Source organism: Phyllostomus hastatus, unplaced genomic scaffold (assembly GCF_019186645.2).
Source record: "Phyllostomus hastatus isolate PE091 unplaced genomic scaffold, TTU_PhHast_1.1 phas_contig_90, whole genome shotgun sequence".
Lineage (NCBI taxonomy): Eukaryota > Metazoa > Chordata > Mammalia > Chiroptera > Phyllostomidae > Phyllostomus > Phyllostomus hastatus.
The window spans coordinates 576443-589024 of record NW_025333984.1 but is presented as its reverse complement, the minus strand read 5'-3'; the positions used below and the strand labels follow the sequence as shown (position 1 = coordinate 589024).

At 40.4% G+C, this 12582-nt stretch overlaps 1 protein-coding gene across 2 annotated transcripts in view; it reads left to right on the top strand.

Moving 5' to 3' along the window:
* The first annotated feature begins 2618 nt into the window (after window positions 1-2618).
* The window catches only part of HPRT1 (hypoxanthine phosphoribosyltransferase 1), a 29280-nt gene continuing 19316 nt past the window's right edge, over window positions 2619-12582 (top strand). Inside the window, exons 1-2 of one of the 2 annotated variants that reach the window (XM_045852217.1) lie at window positions 2684-2781; window positions 8720-8844. Coding sequence is in view for 1 of the 2 variants with exons in the window: in XM_045852215.1 (XP_045708171.1) it covers window positions 2755-2781 (27 nt within the window). In the remaining variant the exon portion in view is untranslated. Of the gene's footprint in view, window positions 2782-8719; window positions 8845-12582 lie in introns of both variants that reach the window. The other variant, XM_045852215.1, reaches the window with a different exon arrangement.

Genomic DNA, 12582 nt, shown 5'->3' with positions numbered 1-12582 from the left:
TTTCGTGATGTTTCACAATTCTCATAATAACCCTTGACAGCAAGATTTATTATTCTCATTTTTTAGATGAAGAGGCTGAGACTCAGAGAAGTTCAATGACTTTCTCAGTTTCACAAGTCTATGCCATCCCATATCCCTCAGTAGTCTTAATGGAGGCTACCAACTATGTGCTGGGCACTGTGGTGGGTGGTGGAGCTATATAAATGAGTATATTAGGACTGGAAGAACAGTTATTTGCTTACCTGACATATTTGAATGTAGAAAAAATTTTTTTCCAGTTCCATATAGGGAATTGTGGAGGCAAAACTAAAGATCAGTAATAGTGATAGATCCCATTTACTAATTGGGATAATTATGCCTTGTCCTAAGGACAATTGCACTAAGGACAATTGTGCATTGTCCTAAATACAGTACCACATATAAAAATTATTTTAAGCCCTGGCTGGTGTTGCTCAGTGGACTGAGTGCTGGCCTGCGAACTGAAGAGTTGCTGGTTCGATTCCCAGTCAGGTCACATGCCTGGGCTGCGGGCCACATCCCCAGTTGCAAGAGGCAACCACACATTGATGTTTCTTTCCCTCTCTTTTTCCCTCCCTTCCCCTGTCTCTAAAACTAAATAAATAAAATCTTAAAAAAATAAATTGTTTTTAAAAGGTGCTGTACAATATAAATTGTAAACAACAGGCCAAAATTGGGTCATTTTTTCTAAGCCGCTAAGCCACACCATATAATGAAAACTTAATAACTAACATGATTTCAGCTTCAGCCTCTCTCAGAAATGAAATTTTAAACCAATCAGTCTAGAAAGTCCTGGTCACTAGGGAGATAAACTGCCCGATTAGACCCCCTTCCTTCTCCTAAGTGATGGTAACCTTGCCTGAAATAAACCATTCCTAATTTCTTAGTCCAACTCTCTGCCTATAAAAACCTTCAATTCTATACAACTCATTGCAGTGTCCTTCCAGTTGCTAGTGGAATGCTGCCTGTTTCATGAATTGCTTAACAAATCCAATTAGATCTTCCAATTTGCTTAATTGAATATTTTTCTTCAGCCATATGCCCTGGCTGGTGTGGCTCAGTGGATTGAGCATCAGACTGTGAACCAGAAAGTCACTAGGTCAGTTCCCCATCAGGGCATGTGCCTGGGTTGTGGGCCAGGTCCCCGGCAGAGTGGGGCATGCAAGAGGTAACTACACATTGATGTTTCTCTCCCTCTGTTTCTTCCCCCCTTCTCCTCTTTAAAAATAAGTAAATAAAATGTTTTTAAAAATTTAAAAACTTCTCTCTATATATATATGCATGTATACAAGGTATGTCCAGAAGGTATCCAGGCATATAATATGAAAAATAGAAACATTTATTGAAGAAGACACAAGATACAAAAAAACATTGTACATAGGATAATGACACCTCAGTCTCCTTCAAAGTAGGCACCTGGGGACCTCACACAGTTCTCGCAATCGTCATCAATGGCCCCGTCTTATTTTCCTGAATCTCATCCATGGTCTGAAATCTCTTCCCTTTCAAAGGTGATTTTAGTTTTGGGAAAAGCCAGAAGTCACAGGGTGCCAAATCTGGGCCCTGGGTGGGGGCTGAGTCACCTAGGTGATTTGATGTTTTGCTAAAACACTTGGCAGGAGGCTTGATACATGAGTGGACATGTTGTCCTGAGGAAACTGCCAATCAGTAGTTGCCCATAGCTGTGACATTCTGAATCATCCAGTTTCCATGGAGGAATGTCCAACTTAATGCAAAATCTGATGCAGATTCATTGCTCTGCTCGCTCAGTTGCTTTGAATGTGATGGCCACACAGTACAGATGCTCACTCAACAGTGTCTACCGCCCCCACGGATTAGTACACTAAAGTTGTCATTGTTCACGCATTGCATTCCAGTCCACTCTCCTCGGTGGCCCAGTTACATGGATGTTACACAAACCATTGTTATATTAACAACGGCTGGACTTTTTCTAGACAGACCGCATGTAGATCATATATACACATATACAGCACATATATACATATATATGTGTGCACATGTATCATGTCCTTTACTCCTCACAAGAATTCTATTAACATACCCATTTTTACAAGGAGGAAATACAGGCTTAGAGTCTGATTTGCACAAGGTCACAGATCAGTTAAGCCTTCCCCTTAGATTTGTATCCTGATCTGGTTGATCATAGGGCTCTAGGTCTCCACTCTGACAACTAGTTAAAGATTTTTGTGAAAATTGGGCCACAAGTCAGGAAAATGAAGTCCACAGTGCAATTCAAGGGTTAGACTAGAGACCCCAGGCAAATAGAACCACCTGGTGATTGAACCTTGAAGAGGTGGAGCCATTAGGGCCTGTAGGAAGAAAATGGCGCGATAGGTTTGGAAATTTGGGAGCCATCTAAATGGGACGCTGAAGGAAAGAGGGACACAGGCTGGGCGGGCGCCGTCTTCACGTCTCTCCCAAGAAGATTCCCACGGCCACTTAGTGAACGTGGAAACTGGCTAGCGGAAGCGCGCAGGGAGCGCGGGACCGGGGTGTGGGCGGGGCCTCAGGGGCGGGGAGGGGCGGGGCAACGGGGCGGTACTTGCTCCTCAGCTCTGAGCTGTGGTGACTAAAGCTGAGGAGAGCGCTGGCCAAACCGTTACGTTTTCCGGCTAGGCCCTTCCTCCTGCTGCGCCTCCGCCCACTTTTCGGCCGGGTGGCTGCTGCTGCTTCTTCCTCCAACACCCTTCAGTTGGCGCGCCGGCTGGCTCAGTTATGGCGACTTCCAGCCCCAGTGTTGTGGTGAGCAGCTTGGCGCACCTCCCCAGACCCGGGGGAGGCGCGGGGCCCGCAGTGCGGGCCTGGGCAGCGGTGACACGGGGACGGGGGGCGGTGGATGGCAGGCGGTGTCAGCTCCCTGGGTTCAGCTTTTTGTCGCACCGGGGAGGCTGGGGACGGAATGGCGAGGTAGGAGTGGGTGCTTCTTCTGGAGAGTCTTGGGAAAGCGTGTGGGAAGAGCGAGGTGTGTGCGGGGGGTTGGCTTGTGGGCCGACTTGTACCGCTTGCTAGAGTGCGGGGGGGAGGGGCTGTGGGCCAATTCAGGAATGATTTGGTCGGGTGGGGGTGAGGCCCTTCTCTGTACACTTTGGGGGGGTTGGACGTGAGGGCGTCCAGGTACCTGTGTAGAGGGCCCAGGCACGGAAACGACTACGTGGGAGGACACGTGGGGACCAGTGCTTTCATCTAGTTCTGCAAATATTATAATGAATATTTGTGCCTCACTGATTCCGCACCGCAGCCTTAGTAGCGGTAACCATGCCTACCTTTTTTACACATGGAGGAAATAATGAAACAATATTAGGTGATTTTACCGGCGTAGAGGAGGCAGACTTCAAATTCAGATACGCTTGAAACTGTACCGCATGCTCTTTGATGCTGCAAAAAATGCCAGCCTGGTCCTTATCTTCAAGGGCATTCACACCATAACCAGCCTCTCATATTGTCTCCAACCTCATTGGTTCTTTTTCTTGTTTCTAGAACAAGCCAAGCTGCACCCCTCCCCCCTCACCTTTCTGATCATGCTTGCTAAAATAGCCAGTCTCTCTCAACACTTAAATGCCTTAGCCTGCATCTTCATTTTCATTATTTAAGGAGTTTCCTCATAACCTGTTGATTGTTTCCCACTAAAATATAAACTTTATAAGGGCAGGAATCACCACTGTAACCCCAGCTCATAGTATAGTATCCGACATGTAAGAAATTCTCAGTAATGGTTTGTTGAATTAATAAATTAAATAATCACTTGAGCCCTAAAAGAGAAAAGATTCTATTTCTTTTTATCCATTGTGACTTAAGGTAAAAGAGCACTGTTCTTAAAATGGAATCTGGCCTGGAATTCTGTTGTGTGGCCTTGAACAACTTCTCCTTTTGAGGCTTAAGGAAATAGGGAGGGAAAATAATTTTCCTTCTACCCCTCTAAGTTCTCCTGGCTGGATTAATCAAGTTAACATGAGACAGTAACAGGAGAAAGTGATCACTTTTATTACCTATGAGCAGGCAGGGGTTCCATAATAGTTGAGGCTTTTATGTGATCTTGAGTTAAGGGGAAGTTGTGGTTTTGGACTTCAAAGTAGAAGGCAGTTTGCAGGGAGATGGAAAAGAAAATGTTTGGTAAATAAATGTTTGCCTAGCTACCTTTAACAATGGGACCCAGAAGACTGACCAAAGGGGCTTTGATAGGTTTCTCCCTGTCTATCACACTTAGTTCATATTAAACAATAGTTATCTATGATGATAGCTCCCCTCTGCCGAATTTTTTTAGGCAGTTTGGGGAAAGGTCACAGTTTTTTTCCTGAGGCTTTTGTTCCTTGAAAATAACCAGTTTAAAATAATATCCCAAAAGGCATATTCTGGCTAGCAAACTCTACTTCCCTTTGGTGTCCTTAGGTATAACTGAAGTGTTAGCTACTTCATGGTGTTATTGAAAGGATTATAAGATGGTTTATGTGAATCAAAAACCTTTGTATGGGAATAGTAATAATAGTTACATAATAGTTATTTAGGCCTCAAAACAACGCTGTAACAGTAGTACGATTATTGCCATTTTACAGAAGAGGAATCTTTGAATCCTCAGAAAGTTTAAGTAATTTAACGTCAACATAGCATACCCATGTCATACTTACATTTAGAGGAGTTCAGGCTGAAACCTAGGTATGTTAAGAGCCCATGCACTTAAATGTTATGCTAGTAGTAGGTACTCAAAAAATGGTGGGGACTGTTTTTATTCAGTTGCCAAGGAAGTTAGATGCTTTTAGCCTTGGGGTATGATGCCTACACCAGCATAAGGTGAATTATTATTGCTAGAACTAGCTGGTGTTAATTTTGTGTTTCTGTTTTGCATATTCCTGTTCCTTTTTAAATTTCCTTCCCAGAAATTGTCTGCATGTTAGCAATAACAAACACTTACATGGTGCTTACTATATGCTGGTTAGTGTTCTAAGCCCTTTATGTTTATTAACTGGTTTGATATTTAGGAAATAATTTGTGGGGCTCCAAGAGGTTGAATAACTTGCCCAAGATCACCCAACAATGCTAGAATTTGAATATAAGTTATCTGGCCCCAGAGTCTGCTCTTAACATCTCCACTTTTAGGTTAGTGACAATTGTGGAAAGTTATTTAGTACTTACTATGTCTTAGGCATTGAGGTAAATATTTTGCAGACATCATTGAGTATAACTGTCTGAAAGTTACATAATAGGTACCTTATGATGTAGATAAACACTAATGTGACTTTGGAGGCACATATGGGTGAAGTAATTTGTCCAACATCATTTACATGAAATTACCCCCCAGATATGCCTGATATAACCCATGCTGCTTGTAACTATCATTGAACTGCCAATATAAATTTGGACATACTTGAACTAAGCAAGTACAATCTTCTGGAATTTTGCAAATTAATGTGAAACATCAAATATACATTATTTGGATATTATATCTTCTAAATTTCAGGATGGTAGTGCTAGAAATGTAATCCTGTAATAACTAAGTTTAAACTTTACCCTGCCCATAATTTTCACAGATTGATAAAATAGTACATTTTATTGGTCTACAACCCTGCCATTTTATTTATTTATTATTTTTGAAGATTTTATTTATCTACTTTTAGAAAGAGGAAAGGGAGAGATACAGAGGGAGGGAAAAATCAATGTGTGAGAGACACATCGATCCATGGCCTCTCACACACCCCCAGCTGGGGACCTGGCCTGCAACCCAGGCAGGTGCCTGGACCAGGACCCTTTGGTTCGCAGGCTGGTACTCCATCCACCTAGCCACTCCAGCCATGGCACAATGACCAACAGGGTTTAGACTGACAGTGGTCAGTATACACCAAAATTATTCTTTGTGACCGCCAAGAAATGGAGTAGATCACTTTGAGGGTTTCATTCTGCAAATTGAGTAATGTGACATACAGTCTAGATCCTTCTTAATTGTTTTCCATTGTTTGTATCTAGGTATTGCAGGAAGTCCATAGTAAGGAGGTAGGGAAAAAGACACAAGGACAAACCACATCAGCAGAGAAGAAGGGCCTTGGAGTTTTCTGTAGTTCATTAGGCAGTAACTGGGCCATGTCATTTTCTCTGTGTCAAGAGATGCTAAAGATGAACTAGTGTACTCTTTTTTCTTCCTGTAAGTTTATGTTATGTGCATTCAGTAAAATTTGCATGTTTTAAAAATATCAACCACCATCATTAATATCAATATTTTTCTGTCAGTGGTAATAAAATCACTAACATCTAGAATAATTTGCTACTAATAAGAATTCAAACAGATACTTCAAATTGTTATGAAACTGCTATCTTCACCACTGTGCTTCTCATTATTGATAGGTATATATTTTTTGTCCAGAATGAACATACTTATTATTCCACTGTGCACACTAATAAAAGGGAAGATCTTATTGTTGAATAAATTCATATCCTTGCACATGAGGCCACTTACCTGGGAACAGTTAATAATTTATCCCTGTGTAGAATAGGCAAGAATGCTGATTTTAATTCTTATAATCCTTACATTGTTGTGAACCTTTTAATTATTTAAAAAAAATATTTATTCATTTTTAGAGAGTGCAAGGGAGGGAGAAAGAGAAGGAAACACCAAAGTATGGTTGCCTGTCATGCTCCTTCTCCTGGGGACCTGGCCAGCAATCCAGGCATGTACCCTGAGAACCCAACTGGCAATCCCTCAGTTTGCAGGCCAGCACTCAATCCACTGAGCCACACCAACCAGGGTTTGAACCTTTTACTTCTTAAACCTTAGAAGGGAAGGAAAGCAAGTTATATATGTAATTTATTTGTAAGACTGACATAAGCTTGGAAGATGTCACCTAAGAGTATTTATTCACTGGAAGAAAACTTGAAATACCCAAAACTCTCAGAGCTTATCTGTGAATGAAGTTGATTGATATTTTTCTAAATTTGACAAGAATTCTAAAAATGTTTATGACATCACTAATAATGAATTGTGAAGTGGAAAAAGAATACTGTAATGAATAAATTAATAAAAATAACCATGATAAATGAATTACTAAATTATTCTTTTTAGTATAGACAATAGGGAAAAGTGTCACAAGTAGAGGTAATTTCAAAGCCAAAAAATTATATGGGGAGAAGTAACATAGAGTACTGTCAAGCTACTAATGAATAAAAATACATTATTCTAAAAATACATATCAAATTGGAAGATGAATATACTGCTAGCTTAAATTATTTTCACTTTTAGAAATATGTGTATCAGTAATTCATAATTTTGGTTTTATAATACCCTGCATTATCATAGATTATCTGAAGGGATGGCATATCTGCTTTGGTGCTTTTTGAGAATTTTAAAGTATCCAAATATAGGAGGTAAAAATATAAAAATATGCCACCTAGCAATTTCTGCCCATTCTAGCAGCTTAGAATTGTTGGTTACTAGGAATAAAATAAAATCTGTTTTATCTATTACCGTACATCTTTTAATTCACATAGCTCATTTTAAGACTTATTTCCTCAATCCTATTTAGTCTTGTTTGGACCCACAAACATTGTCATTTTTGATCACAGAGAAACTTAAGCAATGCTAGTCACAGATGATAAATTGATGTTGCAGGTGTTGTCTTACCTCAAGTTAAATACCTTGCTTACTGTAATTTTATTTTATTTTTAAAAAGATCTTATTTATTTATTTTTAGAGTGATGGGAAGGGTGGAAGAAAGAGAGGGAGAGAAACATCAATATGTGGTTGCCTCTCCATGCCCCCTACTGGGGACCTGGCCCACAACCCAGGCATGTGCCCTGACTGTGAATTGAACCTAAAACACTTTGGTTTACAGGCGGGTGCTCAATCCACTGAGCTACACCAGCCAGGTGTAATTTTAGATAATATATCTTTGTAATTAGAAATTTTATGTATAAACCACAAACATTGTTACATAAAAGATCCATTTTTTAAAAATTTTATTTATTTATTTTTAGAGAGAGGGGAAGGGAGGGAGAAAGAGAGGGAGAAAAACATCAGTGTGTGGTTGCCTCTTGCACGCCCCCTACTGGGGACCTGGCCCACAACCCAGGTATGTGCCCTGACTGGGAATTGCACTGGCAACCCTTTGGTTTGCAGCTTGACACTCAATCCACCGAGCCACACCATCCAGGGCTCAAAAGCCATTTAGATGTGAAACATATAATTATTAAGAATGTGGGATGTCAGTTTTACTGGAAAGTGAAATGATTCTGGTAATTTATGATAACAAAAGTATTGAGTTTGATTCTAGAGAAAAGGTAGATATTAATGTTATATTTTTCAGTCTTTCATGTTAATAAAAGTACCTGTCTGGATTTTATCATTAACAAGTATATTACAGGTAGGTTAAAATTTGAGAGCTGGATAAATGGTAAGTCAGAACTTGCTTGTTATAGAGTACTCTTGAAATGTTCCTATAGATGACAGAAATGTCCCATTTCCATTATTTTTGTAGTGAAAATTTGGGGGGATCCTTATTGTTTTATTTTGCATTTTATTATATTTTTCCATTACCAATTATTCCCCTTATACCCCCCACTCCCCGTGAACATTTTGAAATAAGCATGATATATTAGCACTTTGCCCTAGAGGATCTCGCATGATCTTCCCCCCCTCCAAGTGAAAGTAGTGTATGTTTGTTTTAAAAAGAAATCAATACAGACTTTCAACTGCCCTCAGATCAGCTTCCGAGAAAGCACGTGTGCACTACGTGCTGCTGCCTGACCATGCCTGTGGGCTCTTCCTGGTCTACCTGAGTCGCAGCCAGCCTCCTGGCCTTGTGGGCAGACTGAAGCACTGTGCAGGTACTACCAGCCTGACATCACTGTACCTCCAATTCCCCAAAAGTCTGGAGATCTCAAAACAGCTTTTGAGACTGAAAGTGAGAAAACATGAACCTCACATTTCTCAGAATATAATTGTGAATTCTGGGAATAACATTGTAAATCTTAAATATAAAAGCCATGCTGCTTGTCCTTAAGCAGCTACCTAATACAATGCTGACTGAAAGAGGAGGTGCTCAATAGATATTAACAGATACATTGACTTTAATTATTGTTTCACCTCTATTTCCTGAAAACTGCCAGAGTTTATCATATCAACTTCTTGGATATTATTTGGATGATATTTAGTCTTGAATATCATATGAGATAGAGTATTATAATTCTGGTTTATTTCTTTAAATAAGCTTTAAATATAATGGTGATTGAGAATTATAAATCTACTATAATTTAAAAAGTGAAATCAACAGTGAAGAAAAAAGCAAATCAATATTAACGTGTAGGAAGCGGCAAGTTCCTACTTCTATTTGACCATTGCTTGGTTATTCTTCATACCCACCCACACTTCCTTCCTTACTACTCTCCCTCCCTCCTTCTCTTCCTTTTGAATTATAGTTTTTTGTTTCTAGGTTTTGTTTTAGTATATTTTTTAAGATTTCCCATACTCTTTGCATGTATGTGTAAAACCACATATTGCCAAAAATGAATTATAAGAAAGACTGTTGAATCTTTAAAAAGACAGTATATACTCACTGAAGAAAATTTGGAATATATGGTATAAGGGACTAAGTAAAATCTCTGTAAGTTCCCTCTGCAAGATAATAGTTTTCAAGATTTTGTTATATAATTTCTGTGTGTATAGATGCACATATAATATTTATAAAACTGTAATCATTGTACATTTTACCACTGCAGGTATCACATCATTAATGTTATTAAGTAGTTTGTATGCCAGGGACTGGGCATACCAAGACAGCCAGTATATGTTTTTTCTCAAACTGTCTTGTAGTTTCTACAGTGAAGGCACCTTATGAGTGGATTATAACAATCTCAGACTTCTAGGAGTTTGCGTTTTTAAGGAATCAGTTAGCTTTAAAAAATTTTCCCCATTGTGAGATGAGAGGGTATTTGGATGTGGGGTGGGGAACAGCAGATTTTCTTGTTCGGAGTGCTATTTTAATATGATAGACTACAGTATATTAAGATTTTTTAAACTAAATTTCCAAGCATACTCTAAGTGGAGAGAATATTGTATCTCCATAGACTCATCAACCATGTTTAAAATATTATCAAGATTTCCTGGCTGGCGTAGCTCAGTGGATTGAGCACGGGCTGTGAACCAAAGTGTCGCAGGTTCGATTCCCAGTCAGGGCACATGCCTGGGTTGCAGGCCATGACCCCCAGCAACCGCACATTGATGTTTCTCTCTCTCTCTCTCTCTCTCTCTCTCCCCCCTCCCTTCCCTCTCTAAAAATAAATAAATAAAATCTTTAAAAAATATTATCAAGATTTGCCACATTTGTCTTAGCTCTTTAAATTTTTTTTCTTTGCTGAGCTAAAGGAAATTTCATATGTTATTTTACTTCTACAATCTTAACCATTCATCTGTAAAACATGATTGATTTCTTTTTAAATTATGTTTTATTGATTATGCTATTAGAGTTGTCCTGGTTTTGCCCCTCTGCCCCCCTCCACCCAGTGCCCCACACTCCCTCAGGCAATCCCCCCACCATTGTTCATGTCCAGGGGTCATGCATATAAGTTCTTTGGCTACTCCATTTCCTACACTGTACTTTACAACCCATGGCTGTTCTGTAACTGCCTATTTATACTTCTTAATCCCCTCACCTCTTCATCCATTCCCACACACCTCCTCCCATCTGACAACCATCAAAACACCCTCAGTATCCATGATTCTGTCTCTGTTCTTGTTTGCTTAGTTTGGTTTTTAGACTTAGCTGTTGAAAGATACGCATTTTTTGCCATTTTATCATTCATAGTTTTGATCTACTTTTTCTTAAATAAGTCCCTATAACATTTCACATAATAATGGTTTGGTGATGATGCACTCCTTTAGTTTTTCCTTGCCTAGGAAGCTCTCTATCTGCCCTTCCACTCTAAATGATATCTTTGCTGGGTAGAGCAGTCTTGGCTGTAGGTCTCTGATTGTCATGACTTTGAATATGTCTTGCCAGTCCTTTCAAGCCTGCAAAGTTTCTTTTGAGAAATCAGCTGACAGTCTAATGGGAACTCCTCTGTAGGGAACAAACTTCTTTTCTCTTGCTGCTTTCAAGATTCTCTCTTCATCTTTAATCTTTGGCATTTTAGTTATGATGTGTCTTGGAGTGGGCCTCTTTGTATCCATCTAGTTTGGGACTTTCTGTGCTTCCTGGAGTTGCATGTCTATTTCCTTCACCAAATTAGGGAAGTTTTCTTTCACTATTTTTTTCAAATAGATTTCCAGTTTCTTGCTCTTTCTCTTCTCCTTATGGCACCCCTGTGATGTGAATGTTAGACCTCTTGAAGTTGTTCCAGAGGCTCCTCTTTTCTTTTCTTTTTTTAAATTTGTGGTCCTCATTGGTTGTGTTTTGCTTCCTTATGTTCCAAATCCTTGATCTGATTCTCAGCTTCATCCACTCTATTGTTGTTTCCCTGTAAATTGTTCTTTTTTAAAAAAGATTTTATTTATTTTTAGAAAGAGGGAAGGAGAAGGAGAGGGAGTGAAATATCAGTGTGTGGTTGCCTCCCGTGCCCCGCTACTGGGGACCTGACCCACAACCCAGGCATGCGCCCTGACTGGGAATTGAACCAGTGAGCCTTATGTTTTACAGGCCTGCGCTCAATCCACTGAGCTACACCAGCCAGGGCTAAATTGTTATTTTTTAAAAAATATTATATTTATTTATAGAGAGAAAGGAAGGGAAGAGGAACATTAGTGTGTGTTGCATCTTGTGTGTCCCCTACTGGAGATCTGGCCTGCAACCCAGGCATATGCCCTGACTGGGAATTGAACCGGCAACCCTTTGGTTTGCAGGCCTGTACTCAATCCACTGAGCTACACCAGCCAGGGCTGTAAATTGTTCTTTATTTCACTTAGCGTAGCCTTCGTTTCTGACTGGATCTTTTTTATGCTGCTGAAGTCCTCCCTAAGTTCCTTGAGCATCCTCATAACCTGTGTTTTGAGCTCTGCATCTGATAGATTACTTATCTCCATTTTGTTTAGCTCTTTCTCTGGAATTTTGATGTTCTTTCATTTGGGCCATGTTTCTTTGTCTCCTCATTTTGGCAGCCTCCCCATGTTTGTTCCTATGTATTAGGTAGAGCTGCTTTGATTCTGTCTTGGTAATGTGGCCTGTGTAGTAGGTGTCCTGCAGGGTCCAGTGGCACAGCCTCTTCTATCATCCCAGCTGGGTACTCAGGTGCGTCCTTTGTGTAAGCTGAGTACATTCTCCTCTTGCAGTTGAGCCTTGGTTGCTGTTGGCAGATCAATGGGAGGGACTTATCCAGGCCAGTGAGCTTCAAGGACTGGCTGTGACCACATACCACCAACCTCCACCCTCTGTGGAGGATCAGCTGTGCAGGGGCCAGGTGGTGGTGCTCCAACATGCTCTGTAGCTGTCCACTGGGTGTTCTGGCTCTGGGGTTTCCTGGGTGGTGCAGGCCAAGATCAGTCCCCAGCTGTGTTTTGCCCTTGGCCACCTTCGATTTGCTCTAAAGCAGTCTGAGGTGGCTGCCACTTGTGTTGGGCTTGGAGATTCCCAG